The sequence below is a fragment of the Bombus affinis genome, chromosome 12, assembly GCF_024516045.1.
Source record: "Bombus affinis isolate iyBomAffi1 chromosome 12, iyBomAffi1.2, whole genome shotgun sequence".
In the NCBI taxonomy this organism is placed as follows: Eukaryota; Metazoa; Arthropoda; class Insecta; order Hymenoptera; family Apidae; genus Bombus; species Bombus affinis.
The window spans coordinates 10,933,916-10,950,639 of record NC_066355.1 but is presented as its reverse complement, the minus strand read 5'-3'; the positions used below and the strand labels follow the sequence as shown (position 1 = coordinate 10,950,639).

Below are 16,724 nucleotides of genomic sequence, written 5' to 3'. Positions count from 1 at the left end.
ATAAACTAATTTTCATTAGAGGTCTATTTTGATCGTACAGAAAAAAGAAAATAGTACGCGAATTCCCCATTAGAGTTAGGTGCTTCGTTCGAACGTGAAAAATAACGTGAGATTTATTTTATTTCTTTAGAAATCATACACGAACGAAGTTTCGTAAATTCATGTACGTGTATCAGAGATGAAAAGAATCTGTTGTACACGAATATTGTACATCCGTGGATTCTTCGTTTCTACGTGAAATAAGGCAGTTGAAAGAAGAAAACGAGCGTCGAACAATTACATTTATTTTGTTGGTCCAGCTATGCAGGTGCAATCGACACAGCTGTCGCGATAACTGCGCGACCGGACACCATTATTTATCGTGTTTCGTTCATCGGCTTTCAATCTCTGTGATATTATTACACGTATAGTTTTATATCGACACATGCACGTTCGGTTTTCATTGGTTTTCCCATTAATTCTACACGCTCATTCGTCATTCTCGAAGGTATCGTTACGCGGGGACATTTTTCTCTAACTTTCTCTAAACGGTCTAAACATACATATTCCTCTTATAATATCGATACTGAACATTTATATTATAATCGAACATTTAAATTCTTTTTTTTTTTTTTTTGGTACGTTGGTTTCACGCATTGCATTGTGCTGTAAATCTTGTCCACTTTGTTCCTTAAATAACTGTATTAACTTATTCGAGATATTATCTCTCTCTAATACTTTTCTATTATATTATATTAATTGAAGTAACGGTTAAACTTTGGCAAAGAGATATTCGTAATAGCGGTAGCTTAAAATATTTTTGGACGAAATCCCCTTATAATGCGTAAGGTAAGTGTCGGGGATATGTACGTCATTCGTACCGATAAGATACACGATATTCAGGGAAAAAGAAAATATTTTAACCGTGATCGACTACGTTTTAAACGTTATAAAATACTTCGATCTTCCGCAAACTTTGCAAACTTTAAAAAGCAGTCCTTTGAATTTCAGAAATCGAAACTTCCGACGAAGTAATTTGTCGTCGTTAAATCGAAAGAAGAAGTGGACGATATACTCGTAAAGAACAATTCGACACGAAACCTCGATCTCTAACGATTAATATAATTAAATAAGATGTATATTTGGCGCGTTAACTGGTTTTGTATAAGTCGAATATATCTTAATCCGTTGGAATTTTCATGTGGACACTTCCTTCGGCTTTCACATTCCATATTACATAAAACGATATCACACACAGAGTCTTCTATACGATTACGACGATTGCGAGTTATTAGTTAGCGATTATAACATTAAGTAAGACAGAAATCCTAACGTATATCGATTACGAGATATATATTTTTCTCCATTATATAATACTATTCAGGAAACAGGGACGCACGTCTTTCCAGCGCTCGAATACAATCGCATCGTTCACGCTGGAATTAACTTCGATAAGAACCATTCTCGTAATTAATAATGGCGTGGCGCATGAAATTTCTCCTTCGCTCACATCGAAGAACTATCAATTGAGAATTCACTTCGTTCCAAGTATCGGCAAATGAGATCATTGCGCTTAATATTCCTACTTTCTCTTCGACTGTGTCGAATTTTTAATCTCTAGACACCTAACCGTCTTGATCCTTTATAAAGGTCCTCTAAATGTAATTAATCCGAAGGTTTCTAATCTTTTATCCTATGGCAAATGTTTATGCATTGTTACACCGGCGTACAGTACCGTGCGAAAGGCTCAGGCTGTTTCCGTGAGAAAATTGTATTTTATTTTTCATTTCGCAGAGACTAAAACTGATTAAGAGACGCTGCTTCAAAATTTCCACAAGCGAGGCAAATGCTTCAGGGGCACTCGACTAAAAATCAAAGGTGGCACGAATCATTCGCACGAAACTGTACGAAATGTTTCTTTTTATTTTTTTTTTTTTTTTGTTTATATCGGCGGATATCTCTGTGCTCTTAGACGTGTAAATTGTCATTGTCGGTTAATTCCATAAATGTGTATGTTCGATGTTCGTCGCGTTCCTCGCTGAAGCGTATTTGATTTACAATTTGAGAAATTTCTATCGTCTCTGTTCGATGATATTCTCGAAAGATGATGTACCATGAGTTACGTACTCTGTAGCCTCGACTATACGTCGACTCGTTTACCATATTACAGTACTATTACAAAGTTAGTTATTATGGATGTACTATACGTATGTGCTTAAATAGCGGGCTCGATAGAAGCTACGAAATAACCCTGTATTCCTGGTTTTGTTTTCTCACACGCAGCTTAATTTCAGCTCTCCGTTCCAGTTCTTTACGTGACGTTTCATACAAGTTGGCGAAGTTGGTCAATCTCGACTATCGGTTGAGGGAGTAGGGGGGCAATTTTCGTATAAAATTTTCTTTCATACGGTTCATGACACTGACAGTATTATACCAGAAATTCTGTCGATTTAACAATCGTCTCGCGATGATTTGTAACGAATAAGAAGCCAGTATAGACATCTGGTTTTGATTCTCTTTGATTTGATCTTGAAATTATTTGATCATTTTACAAGTTTATTAGCCTTTACGTTTAGAGAGATGGTAAACATAACAAACGGTACATTGCGTACATTTACATAATATTAATACGAAAAATTGGAAAAGTAGAATAGAAATAAATAATTATTTTGGTTAACAGTTCGCTGACGTTAGAATATATTCTATACAAATAAAAGACGAAACATTTAATTTCAACAAAAGTCGCAGTTACTCCTGTACATGTATAATTTCCATACAAGTTTGTTTAAAAGATACACGGGATGACAGAAAATATATAATTCGCGTGTTTCGCAAAAGTAAATTAATCCTTGACGAAAGAACCTATTTCTTAAGGCACACTCAGAGAAAGATCTTCGGTCAAAAATAACCGGTCGAAATGAATCATTAATACGATTGTTTAGGTTCGTCGCATCATCTGATTGTTTTCAAATGCTGAAACAAAAATGCCTGATGGTTCACAGAAGCTAACTTTAACAGGGTTTAACGAAACCGACAAAATTTATGGGACAATTCGATGCGCTCCTGAAACGTGTTCGAAGTCTCTGAGAAAAATGGCGTGCGACTACGAACACGCTCGTTTAATTCGACGAGAATTCACGACACTTCCGCGTACCAAACGAACGAAAAATCTAACGGAATCTAACGATACGATCAATCTCTCCGTGTATTATTCGGGTTGGTTTCTATGTACAATTATAGAGAGCAACCTGCTACGAATCAAAGTATCTGTACAGTGACAACAACAACAATAACAATAACAACAATAATACGGTAATATATATGTATATATATATATTATGTATACATATATCTATAGCTGGGAAAAGAAGAGAGAAAAAAGAACTAGTCGATCGTGCAATCTCTCTGAATTCTTACAAATGTAACATCGTGAACGATTGCAATACTAAAGAATAATTAACATATTTTGTATACATACATATATTTCTTTTTACACCTTTAAGACGACACTAAATACACACACAGAATTCTCCGAGAAGGTGTCTCTCGCTTTTTTCCTTTTTTTACTCTCGTTTGGTCATACAATGCCGGTTGCGGAATATTTTATCGTAAGAAATAATCCTTCCGTGATTGCCATATTCCGGGATAACGCTATTGACTACGAAGTATGACGCATCGACATTAAATATTTAACTATACCTAATCGTCATCTTATTTATAAATATATGTACGCAATACGTGTAATATATATACATATGTATATTAAAATATTGACAAAAAGAGACGAAATCTACGGTAAAAAAAGCTTTACGAAATTGAATAGGCCTAAGAAATACGAAGTTGAATACCGTTGACGGATGGTCCGGATATCACAAATTAATTTCCGCCTCTTTGTTCTTCGCTTGAACACGTTACCATCCAATTTGTCTCCTCTTCTCAGTCATGACGTATTTAGAATAAAATATCGACTTTAATAATACTCGACTGGTAGCGTTGGATCGTCGCTGATTACTTCACGTCTCATTCCGATTAAGTTACTTAATTTTTCGACTTAAATTAAGTAAGCCAATAAAATTGTTATGTCTCATCCACGATACGACGATACGAATTAAGAATTTCCTACTTGTAATTAATTTCTTTTATTCCTTGCATGCTTTAAAAAATTCTGCTTTCGTACGTGGCCGAAATACCACGCAAAATTTCATTACAAATTGACGTAGATCTATTTGATAACTTAATATTTGATGGCAACTTTCTCTTACAAAAATACCGAAACGTCGATCGAGAGAGGTAGACGAACGGATGGTAAGAAATGCTTTGAATTTTCTTGGCGAGATTGTCGGACATCGAGAGGACGAAACAAAGGTCTCGAGCGAAATACGACCGTCGCTATGGTCCACGTATCACAAGTTAACTTCCTTCGTTCGATTTTCATTAGCTTCCTGTCCAGGTAAAACAGTACGTCGTACAATCTCGCGGTTTCTTATCGTCTTCGGTGATGTTTATCGTTCACAGATAAAGCAGTTCTCTGCTACGACTTAGACTCGACGTCTGAACAGACGTTTCTTCGAAATCTCGAGAGGTTCACGTAGATTCCAGCACACCGCCGGCAAGTTTGGTCGCGTACAAATTTAATGCCTGAAAAAGTAAGATTCGTATTTATCTGACAAAATACTTCCTCCCACCTATCTTCGAACAATACAGAATAATCATCTTGATAGATAATCCGTTTTTAAATATATTTCATTAAACAAACGAATCATACGTAAATATCTTCCGCGCGCAATTGTCACAAGTTTCTTAATGAAAAATCGAATATCTTTATGATCTCTTACGCGCGATCAAATACACGAAACAACACATTTTCTCGGAGTAAGCAAACTCGAAAGCAAAGTACAGTCAAGGGAATTTGAAAAGCAAATTACCTTGTAAATGAAAGCGTATTGTTCTTTCGTCTTGACAGCTCCAGCACGGTCCCGTCTGATAGTGTAAACGACCCTTGGCACGTCCACAGTCCTCGTAATCTCATATTGTCTAATTCCTAGGTCAAGAGCTATTAACGTTCCCGTACGTCCAGTGCCAGGACTACAGTGGACCACAATGGGTCCAGGGCCACCCCTTTGGAGTGCCCTCGCCTCGAGAAGCACAGCTATTAACCCGGCGCCGTCCGACTGCACTCCGTTCACCGGCCACAGATACCAAATATGATACACTTCTCGGAACGTGTTCTTCTCCAAATTCTGTAAAAGTCACGTTTCGTATTAGCTTCGCCTCTAATTTTTACTCGTAGCAGTCGCATCTCTAAATGGTCGACTTCGCGATAACGATGGATCCACGGATTGACGAGTGCATACACTACGTTAGAATAGTTGAGCAAAGTGCTACAAAGTGTTACATTTAAGAACTGTCAACGGCCAAAGCGTAAATCTTGTAACAAGAAAATCAAGAGGAGAAGAACGTAATTTTTACAAGTTCGTAACAGTCTTTGATGTTCCTTACGTTTAAATGAAGCGTGGAAATGGCATATTTCTCTTTGGTTTCTCTCTTTTTTAGAGTAACTTGGAAGTCACCGTATAGCCGGCGACAGTCGGTAACTTCGGAGGGTGGGATGTACTCGGTGCACTTTTCCACCCCGTTCTCCACGAGATCGGTCAGCATGATGATCACTTTGCACTGTTGCTCCCAGATCATTCTCCAGAAATCGGTAACGGTCGACTCCATCGGTGCTTGGCAAGCGACGTAATATTTCGTTGCGTTCTTCGGTCCCTGAAAATCATTTTCGTGACTTGGTTACAACGAACGGTTATGCTCCGCTGGCTGACATAAAAATTATAACATTTATATCCGTTTCGATCTTCATCGTTTCGTGTCTGCTTTAGCGTCGTTCGTCTAAGAAGGAAACTCGTAACTGTAGCGCAGAATAATTACATAGGATTGGGATTAATTGGCGAGATGTTGATCAACGTTAGTTTGAAATTAGTTCTGGGATAGAATTCGCTTATTTCGAGCCGAATCGATTGCAGTTAGAATCAATTAACGGGCGCAATAATTGCGTTGCGCCTAGGATACGATATCGATCGATATTATCGATGAGGAAGGAACAGTCCGGCGCTAATTGCAAGTCCGAGAACGTTGCCCTCGGTACGTTCAATGTTCGTCAATGGCAGCATGCTGTGTAATTGCAATACGCGCAGAGTGGAAACGTTGAAAATGTTGGACCGTCTGCATCCGTTGGTCAAGGCAATTCTAACGAACTGCTTGTTATTTCTCGAAGGACCGTAAACGGTCTTTGAACGGAACGTTATGGGGTAGGACGACGAGACGACGATGAGATTTGAAGTTGCCTATGAATGGAAATCGGCTGTTTGAACGTGAAACGTTGGAATAGCCGATGAACATATTGTCTGTACTGTTATGTAACAGTACTAACTTCTGGAAAATGATAAATAAGCAACACAATGAGGAATAGGTGAAATAATCATAGGCAAGAGCGCGGACAACATACGTATGTACGAACATGTGTCTGACAATATGAAATCTCATTGTGTTTTCATTCCATCTTTCAAGAACGAGTGGACTAATTGATTTAATTAGCAATATTACATTTAGAAAAATCGCCTACTTATTCTCAGAGCAACGATTAACCATCGCTTTTGTTGCTACAGTGCATTTATTTAAATGCTCTAGTAGTTCGATGGAAACAGGTGTTGACGTTCGTCCTGCTTCCGCGTATTGCCGTGCTTCGAGCTTACGCAATAGTCATTCGTGTTCTTTGTAGCGCATTATGCAACATCCTTTTTCTCACGCAGACAAAACGCTGCTTTAACCCTTACTCACGTACGATCAGATCGCTCGAGATACGCAATCAAGTGTTTTTATTAAGCTGATTTTCCGAGATCACGCGGATGATTTGCTCGCTGGAAGAAGAACGAATGAACCGGGCGCGTGAAGTACTCGCTCGAACGAAACGTAAGAGTAGAATGAAAAGAAACGTTTCGTTGTAACGAGATTACATTATTTCCTTCTCACCTTTACTCCATATACCATAGAATCTCGTCGGCAATTGGTTTCTTTCGATCGTAAGCGTTAAAATCTACTTAGGAATCGAAGTAATATTGGAACCGTGTTAAAGCAGCTTACCCGAACGTAACTGGCGTTGATGTACTCCGTAAGAGGATCGTTGTTGATTTTTTGTAGGAGCACTCTGGTCTCCGGAAGCGGTATCACATTCGCGTATCTGTTCTTCACTTCCGCCCCAGCAGGCAATTCGTCTATCTTCGCTGAAACTTGTGGAATACCGGAGAATTCCTCGTTGATTGCGTTAACGTCGTTACAGAAGGATGAAAGGGCCGCGAAGTTCAACGGATGAGACGGAATGGCGCTCTGCAACGAGGACACGCGTTTTGTAGAAACATGATTTTCCTGTATTTTACTGCAACGTTAACCGAATTGAGCGGAGTTTCGTCCGAGCTTTCGGATGTTCTAACTACCATTCGTTTTCATGCCCCATCTCCTCGTCAATTCCAGCGAAATTAATTTCCTTCGTTGGTTTAATCGTTTCATCCCATTAAATGATGAATACGCGGAAGAAAATTTAGTAATCAGAAACTAACGATTTAAGAGACGTATACATCCTCGACACTCTTCCTTCAACTCGATTAACGTTAAATGCTTGACGATACTTATTTTATTTCTTACAACGCTACCACATGGACTTTTATCCTTCGAAAGGTTTAAACGTTTGTCAAAGATTACCTGGGATAACATACAGTGCATTACTTTTCCCTTACAAGGCTGTAGTTTTCTAATTGCAACGTCTAAAATAATGCTACGTTATTTTATGATAATTCGGTGGGAAAGTACTACGGAGAAACAATTTTGTATGTGATACCTGAAGAGTTAATTTCTATTTGCAAGAACGTGTTAAACGTATGCTACGAAGAAAGAAAGACACGTTAGAAAGCAAAATGCTTTTGTATGTAAGACGGTACGAGATTAGATAATCAATTTATTTTGGTTGGATAAAAATGACTAAATTGTTTCGTTTCGAAGACTTTAAACGATGAAATTCCATTTATCCGGAAGTTTTTTTTAAAGACAAAATAGCGGAAAAGAACGCGCGAGTAAAATATTCTCAATTTGTTCCTGTCCTACATTTCGAGTTACGACACGAGCATAAGTCTGTCTTCGTTCTGGTTGATCTACCTAATAGAAAGTTGAGTTGTAAGAAAACAAACCAGTTCGTTTTTTACCACTTTAGCGTGGGTAAGTAATTGTACCATTGGTTTTCTACATTTGTTCTTTTATGAAAGGAAAACAAAACGTTTTAAACGGAAACATTCGCATTGATATTTTTATCCGTTTGCCGTTTCGTGCAACATGTACTTTATTTCTTAGGAAATACGTTCTTCTCTTTAACAAGAACTCGTAAAACAAAAAACAAAAAAAAAAAAAAAGAAAGAAAAGAAAACTTACCGAATCCTCAAAAGTTGGATTCCCATAGCTTCTTTTCGAAGATCTCGTCACACCTTTGCGTCTGACGCTGTTGTAAGCGGAAACACTGTCAAGGCTGTAAGCGTCTAAAGACACGGGACGACATCGTTCGCCATAGTTAAACCTCGTTTGCCTCTTCCTCATGATAAACTGCAAATAATTTTCCACCGAATTAACGCATCTGCTCTCTGAACTTTCCTGAGAAACATGATTCTATCATTTTGCGAACTAACCACTCGTGGAACAAAGCGTTCGAAAGAAGGTGGTTTTAGCGACAGTAAAAAATGCATTCGAAATTTCTCGCAAGTTTCTAGCGTTAGAATATGAAAACTTTTACTCTCCGATTGTAAGCTCGCGGTCATGGTGTTTAAAGTAGCCATTGTTCTCTATCAGCGAATATTACGTACAATTCGAAGGAATATCATCGAAACAATTTGCAGGGAAATTCATAGAAAGTGCAACAAAGAAATATCTCCGTTTATTAACAAGCCTCGGTAGCAGCAAGGATCGTGCTTCGTTTTAACATTAGACATAATCCTGTCATATCCTAAAAACAATCATCGAGAAGAACAATCTGCTGTTTTAAATTATCCTTATTTTGAACGAGACATAGAAAATTGAGGAATAATATTTGCCGATTCCTCAGTGGACCTTTCTAATGTTAATTCGCATTGTTCTTTACGTGAGAAGCGAACAATCTTGAAACATCGTGCAGCAAGCTGCGTGCTTCTTCTGTCGAAACACGTTCCGACGATCGGTTTCGACATGGAAACACGCGTGAATGAAATACACGAGGCGAAAACCAATGAAGCGGTGATGGTTGCTCGGTCTAATAGCCGATTCAAGGACGAGCATCGTGTCTTTTGTAGCGAACAAGCGACGAGGTGCATCGTGTTTTTCTCGCGGTTGGAACCACAAATGATTTTGTCCATTTTTTTTTTTTTTTTACGAAGAATTTCACGCTCGACCGGAAACAAGTCTTTTAAATACGAAATTGAAACGCGTTTTCGCGATTTCTTTCCCCTTCCTTTGATCTTGAGCGATCGTTACATCGTAACCGATCGGTGGCAGAGTTAGATTGATATGCAATTTTCTTGTACTATTAACGAAAGTAGCACAGTCGTCCGTATTTGCCAGGACAAGATAAATTATCCTCATCTCCGCTACGCTCTCATTGCTTTTTGTATTTTTACTTTCCCGATAATTTCATTGTGAAAAATGATTTATTGCAATTTATCTGAAAATCGTGGTTTCATCTTTCGTACAGATAATTCCAATATTAAAAATGATGCTACTAACTGATAGATGATCCAAAAATCTAATTCGCTGTAGAAAGGAGTATATCTTTCTCTTCGATCGCAAACATTTCTAACAAACTTCACGTATCTGTAGTCATCCAGTCTGGTCTGCACGTTCAAACTTGAAATGCGTTGCAGTGGATGCATCGACGTTTAAGATTCGCGAAATTTGCATCGATACCAACGTCGAAACACGTGTTTCAAAATGTCTGATTTTTCCGACTCTACTATTATTATCATTATCAGGGGAATTATAAAAAGTAAAAGATCAAAGACTAGAGAGAAATGGGCGAAAAGGTGACTAATTCAGAGAAACTGATTTATCGAGGAAATTTATTTCCCAACAAATTCTATTCGATATTCCGATGCCTGCATCGATGCAAATTAATTTTGATGCCGATTTGCCGATACGGATCTACGTACATTGCGACACGAGCCTTTTTAAGCGATTAAAAAAACGCTGTATCTTTGCGTGAAAAAGCGGAACGAACACGGACGTAGAAATACAAACACTCACACGCACACGCACATGTATTTATCATTAGATGTTACGTACACTGGAAGTAAATCACAAGTATGGACGGATGAATACGTAACACGATGCGAAATGAGCTTAATGCAAGCACGAGGAGGCCTTTTTCAGAGAGTATAGATCTTTGCTGACCTGCGTAACTGGGAATCTCGTTTCATTAGTCTCTTTTCTTGAATGATACTTTTTTCGTGCGAGTGGTGCCAGCCGATAAGCGTGCGACGAATGATAACATAGTTTCGCGTTCTTTGACTCGCGAACGTATCGACGAGATAATCATCGATTCGACGCGAATGTAAAGGAATGACTTGGTTTTGGGTGAACAGGATATTCATCCGTCCGAAAGTGACGGCAGATCGTACAGTACGAACGAGAGTGTTTAACAAGCAAAATGAAAAAAGCCACTTGTTCGTTAATTCTCGTTAATTATCTAGAGTTAGAAAATTTTAAGAAATAAATGAGATAAATATATTATCGAATATTCAAATGAAAAGCAGAGTGCGTTTTATTTATCTTCGACGAAAGTAAAAAGTATCGATTAATAAAAGAAATCGTTACCAGAAGACCAGTGAGAAGGACCAGGCAAATCAAGGCAACCGAGGAGACCACGACGACCGCTATCGCGTTTCCGGAATCTGGACCCTTTTCCTGTACCAGAAGAAAACTGTGTATCTGAAAAGAGTGGGTCAATCGGCGGAACACGTTAACTAAATTGTATTATGGGCATCGGTTAATTATCTACAATGTGATGCTCGACACTGAACTCAAATTTTGTTCACTTTCGACCAAGAAGACAAGTATCGTCTGTATTTATACAAGTAGAAATAAAATTACGGTGTTCAAATATAAAATCACAAAGCTCAGAATCGTTTTTCTGAGAAAGTATTAAGATTTTGACTCTGTATAAATTATCAACGACAGATATATGCAAATACACGTGGTAAAATTTTGTCGACATGCTTCTTACGGCTATAAATTACGACAAACTTACGGTAATCGGGAACTTGACGTGGTCCCGCGATTCCTCGTACAAACTGGGCAACATTTTCGTCATAGTGCCGTCGAACTTGCCAGTTTCGTCGACGACGTAAATCAAGATGGTCATCATGGGCATGTCGGACGACGATGGCGTAGTATTCGGTGGCTGCTGACACGGATTTTGATGGAAAATAATTTGTTTGTCGGATACCGGCCTGTAACGGGAGACGACGAAGATACTATCTGTTAAACGTTAAACATATACCAGCGACGTCGAGAGGAAATTATAACGTGTATTAACCTCAAAGCAACGCACGGTTCCGGAAACTCTCGGCTACGTGCCGCTGGTTATCGTGAGATTTACTTTAGACCCATGATACTGCGAGTTTCTTTATAAATAAATTTACTCTATATCGAGATACCGATGAAAATCGACTAGGTCAGGTACTTTCTAAGCTCCGAGTCTCCCTATTCCACAAATTTATTTACTTCACGTGCGCTCGATTCGTTGTTTCGTGACAATTTCGTGCGTAATTTTTTTTTATTCGACAGTGGGAGAGTTCTTTACTTATCGAATAAATAAGGAGGAAGAAATCGCAACACTCACTTCTCCATCCCGGACGTCAAAATGTTCGCCAGGGTGTGCCTCAATTTGTCCATTTGCGGGCACACGTCGAACCAGGTGCCTTCCACGACGATTCGAACTAGCGACGTAATCTCCTCCTGGTCGGGTAACACTGTCGCGTCGTGCGCCGTGACCGACGGTATGTTGGAAACGGTTGCTGGGCTCGTGCTACTCGAAACCGGGGTCCTTGGCTCGAGACCGATCGGGACAAAGGGGCTGGAAGTAGTCACTCGCGTGGCATCTGTCGCGTAAACGTTCGGTATCGACGTGAATTCCACGGGGGACTCGGTAACGTTCGCCATGAAATAGGAATCCTTGGAATCCTTTGAAATCGTCTGTTCCGTTCTAATCGTGGTCGTCGCGACATTCTCCTCGCTCGTGGTGCTCCAAGAATCCGTCACGTCTATCGTTTTCTCAACTTCGTCCAGGCTGGTCGAGCTGCTGTCAGTTTCCTCGTCGGCGAAACTCGGCCGAGTCGTAAACTCGTCCTTAGACTGTACCGTTTGGCTCGGTATCGACGTAGGAACGATCGTCCGGTCCGTCATTGGATTACTCGTGGCAGGAATTTCGGTCTCGCTGATCGACGATGTATTCTCCGTGGTCGATTCGTTGCTCACTGTCGTGGTGCCTTCGTTGGGCGTATTTTTTTCGAGTAAATCCTTAACCGTGGGCACGACGGAAGTTTCGTTTGGTAAATCGCGTCCCTTGGGTGGTTCCTCGGTAGCGTTCCGCCAGAGAAAAGTGGTCGAGTCGGACAGGCCAACGAACTCGAACTCGACGTTGGTAGTGGTAGGTACGAAAGTTTCCTCGGGGCTGAGAGTGCCACTTACACCGGAAGGGATTTCGTTGGTTCCGTTAGCGTCCGAGACAGTTGGTGGTTCGGTGACGTTCCCTATGGAAGTTTCTTCGATGGTGGTCGTCGGCAAGACGGTGGCACTGTCCGTTGCTACTTTGACGGTGCTCGTGTCCGTGGATGTAGTGGGGAATATCGGCAATCTCTCGTCAGAAAAATTCCCTTTGATCAGTGGATACTCGGTGGAGAGCTCGGTGGCGTTGAGCGTGGATCGTATCAGCAGAGAACCAGCTACGTTCGTCTGCACGTCCGCGTTCGAGAGCATTCCGAGGTCCGTTTGCGGTTCGACGGGTTCCGTTGTTAAAGGTGTGGACGTTGTCCGAACCGTAATCTCCTGCAAGGAGGCCTCGTAGGTCCGTTTATCGCCACTCTCGGGCTTCACGCTCACTTCCGTTATCCCGTTTCCAGTCACATCGACGTTCCCCATCCCAGAGGTCTCGCGGCTCTCAGCCCACCGAGAAACGTCATTTCCCGCGCTCGTCGATTTTTCTCCGCTCTCGTCGATGCCCTTCTGTTCGCTTGATTTCTCGACCACGGTCTGATTCGTCGGTCTAGTTTCCTCTAATCTAACCAAAGGCGCGGTCGTTATTTGAACGGACGGGCGTACCTCCGTACTCGAGATAGTCGACGATTCGTTGCTTACTTTCCCGTAATAGGTCGGCTTAAACTGCTGGATGCTATTCTCCAACACGTCCGAACCTTCGGTTACGACGAACTTTTCTTCCGACTGTCCCTTGCCGATCGTGTTCTCCAAAGCAGAAGCTTCTTCCGTGGTAACGTCCAGCTGGTTACTGGCATTACGAAGCGACTCTTTAGGCGATTTCGTGTAAGGATAGGGTTTCTGGTCCACGAACCTGTCAGTGGCGTTCTTCTTCGCGACGATCGTTCTCTTCGAGCTTGCAGACTCGAACGCTATGGTTCTTCCTCTGGGAACCGGACTGGAAATTCCTTGAACCGTGGAAGATTCTTCGCTCGTCCTTTCGGTGGTAAGCCGCGCCAATTTCTCCCGATCTCTTTCCTCTATTTCCTGCTGTTTCTCGTGACTGGTCTCGTTAGCGTTCGCAGAATCGCGCAAGAAGTCCTTGTCCCGGTTAGACGTTCGATTTAATTCGTTGGCAAGGTCGGCGTCCTTTGACGTCAAGTTTTGGGATTGTCGATCGATAAACCGCTGGATCACCGGCTGAGTCACGTTCCCGACGACCTCCACCTCCTCCTTCGGATGCCGCGACTCGTGAGTCACTGGAATCTCCTCGGTGATAAAATTTGTCGCGTTTTCGAGAGGCGTCCATTTGTCAGCCGTGTCGGTCTCCACGCTCTTCTCCGTCGACATTTTCGAACGGTGGCTGTAGTTGACGTACGTGTCATTGATCAACGAGACGGACACGTCCTCCTCTTTTTTCTCGTCAGCCTCCTTTAAGTCCGGAACTTCCGAGTTCTTCACCGGACCCTCCGCCTTTTTCTTCCTTTGCTGAAACTCTCCGAGGAAACGAACTTTTTCCGGAGCTGACTCGTTCTCAGGGTTAAACGTTTCTGATTTTAGCCCGGAATCCGTGCTCGCCTCTTTCGCCGCTTCTTCCTTCGTGTCTGTCACGCGTTTCTCTTTCAGCTCCAAGCCATCTTCCGACGATTTCTTAGTTTCTCTTGGTTCCTGCCTCGAGGTATCGTTGGAGCGTTCAACGAGCCCGGTTTTGTTCTTCGCCTCGTCGACTTTTGATTCTTCCAACGCTGGTTTCGTGGTTACCGTGGTCAAACCATTGGTTCTGGTCAGCCTGTAAGCGTCCTCGGATATCGTTTTCGTGCTAGAACTCTTCCCAGAAGTTCCATAGACGATTTCCTCGAGCTTGAATCCGCTGTTGGCTGAATCTACGGTCGACAATTTGTCGACTTGATCGCGCGACCTGATTCCTTGTAACTCGGTATCCTCGTCGATCGGCATTGCCACTTTCTCCTTGTCCACCGTTTTGGCATCTTTTACGAGCTTATCGTCTACCGTTTCGAAACCTCTTTTAGTCGAGTTGTACGGACCGACGGCTTCGTTTTTCGTCTCTGCTAAGGGAAACTCTGACTCGTCTCTCGATGGTATTTTGTTTAAGATCGTCTTGTTCTGTTCGAATATCGATGTTTCCGATACGTCGGGGGTGAGCAGCTTCTCCGAACTCGACGATGGGTCTTTCGTCGCGTCCACGGCGACCGTGTTGAAGAGTAGCAGGAAAACACCTGAAACACATATCAGCTTTAAATTGTTTGGAAATTGTCGAGAATGTTTGTAACTTTAAAATATGTAGATCGCATTTTAGAATTGAAGCCATTGATTTAGACAGCGTTAGGTATCGAGGTTACAAACGAAACAATACCAAAATAAAGAAAGAATTACACAAGATCAAATATTCTGCCACTGCATCGTCTATCGAGATTTCCGTAAACCGGACTATTTTGTTATTAACCAATGCCGGTGGTATTTGATTTTCATATTTGTGTTATCCACAGCAATTACGTAAATCAAACTAGCAGCATGTTGCAGCGTATATGTACGCATATGTGTGACTGTGATTACAATCACGCTTATGGTTACTGTAGTTGAATTAGACGGGATAAACAGGAATTACAGTAAAATAATAACAAACTGAATGGAACTGAAAGATAAGAGCTTGCGCGTATATTTCGTGTAAACCTTCGCTTAAACTGTCTTAAATCTTCGCAGCAGACATATTTAAGCGATTAGTAACGTCGCTAAGCATTCTTCAACAAAACGTGTTTCTCTGTTAAGTGGTTCGAACGTGCCAGCAAGGTATATCGAAATTTACGCCAACATTATACGTAGATTATATTATCTTCTTCGTTAAACGAAATACCGTTTGTTACGATAAAGACCAGATGTTTTAATAACAATATCAGGAACGCAATGAGAGTGCGTATTTTCAGCTTATTCAGAGTTATTCGTGATGTTACTATTACCTTATTTTTAGATTGACGAACATTTGGAAAATTGCTGGAAAAAAACATAAACTCTACGTTCCACTCGGTCAAACGTTTAACGGATAAATTATTTTTTAAAGAGAACTATAAACGAAGGCACTGCCACGAGTTCGTTTCAAGAGCGACTGGATTCTACAACCGATAATTTTAGTTAAGTATACGTCGAGTTAATTGCTATGAAATTATCGACCGTTAAGGGTTAATCGCTACTTTATCTTGAATCCAGTAAACGAGGGGCTGATTGTTGAATCGGTGAACCGTGAACAGTGTCGCGGCCGATCGACGTATCAGCGATGAACACGTGCAAACGCCGAGCCAGGCGATGGATATTGACAACGGTGACTGGTTCTCACAGTGAGTTGAAATAAAAATGACCGTGGAGAGCGTGGACGAAGCTCTTAATGGATCTAAAAACCGGTTGGCCGGGAATTGCTCAGCCAGCCATCGAGAAACGATTCATGAACCTCTATGATGTAGTTTGCCGCGCATTCTACGCTACGACGGATGGAAAAATGTGTATGCAACGCGGTGTGTATGTTCGCGTGTCTCTGAATGTTAAACAGACCACGGGATTATGCAGAAGATTTAAGTATGCGCACCTGACCTCTACCGATGTGGACAGGTTACGTGAAAATGTGTACATGGGCGGGTACGATTACAAGGTTTCTGTCGCGGGTTTCAGTCGTGTTCGATGGCGTTCTTTCAGCATCCCTCGCAGCAAGACGATCGAGTGTTGCGCAGTTATAGTTGTAGAAGTAATTCTGTCGCTTCTGCGAATTTCAGCTTGAAACTTGCTTCTAACGGAGAAGCGAATAACGAATGAAGTGTGAAATAGCAATGAAACTAGAAAATGTTGAGGCATATTCTACGGTAGCTGGCTGGTTCGATGCTTTGGAAACTCGCGATTAACAAGCAATGAGACGGAATAGAGTAAAATAAATTAGAGGTTACTCGCACAGAGATAATTATATTCTAATTATACGCACAGCACTG

General features: G+C 41.2%; 1 protein-coding gene across 7 annotated transcripts in view; it reads right to left on the bottom strand.

Annotated features, from left to right (window-relative positions):
• Nucleotides 1-268: 268 nt before the first annotated feature.
• The window catches only part of LOC126922356 (mucin-17-like), a 50,648-nt gene continuing 34,192 nt past the window's right edge, over nucleotides 269-16,724 (bottom strand). For 6 of the 7 annotated variants that reach the window (XM_050734858.1, XM_050734862.1, XM_050734857.1 and 3 more), the window contains 8 exons: nucleotides 11,885-14,972; nucleotides 11,291-11,492; nucleotides 10,858-10,971; nucleotides 8,455-8,622; nucleotides 7,120-7,362; nucleotides 5,479-5,745; nucleotides 4,905-5,219; nucleotides 269-4,617 (listed from right to left, as the gene is read on the bottom strand). In XM_050734858.1, coding sequence (XP_050590815.1) covers nucleotides 4,564-4,617; nucleotides 4,905-5,219; nucleotides 5,479-5,745; nucleotides 7,120-7,362; nucleotides 8,455-8,622; nucleotides 10,858-10,971; nucleotides 11,291-11,492; nucleotides 11,885-14,972 — 4,451 coding nt within the window. In that variant the 3' untranslated portion in view covers nucleotides 269-4,563. The remainder of the gene's footprint in view (nucleotides 4,618-4,904; nucleotides 5,220-5,478; nucleotides 5,746-7,119; nucleotides 7,363-8,454; nucleotides 8,623-10,857; nucleotides 10,972-11,290; nucleotides 11,493-11,884; nucleotides 14,973-16,724) is intronic. The other variant, XM_050734864.1, reaches the window with a different exon arrangement.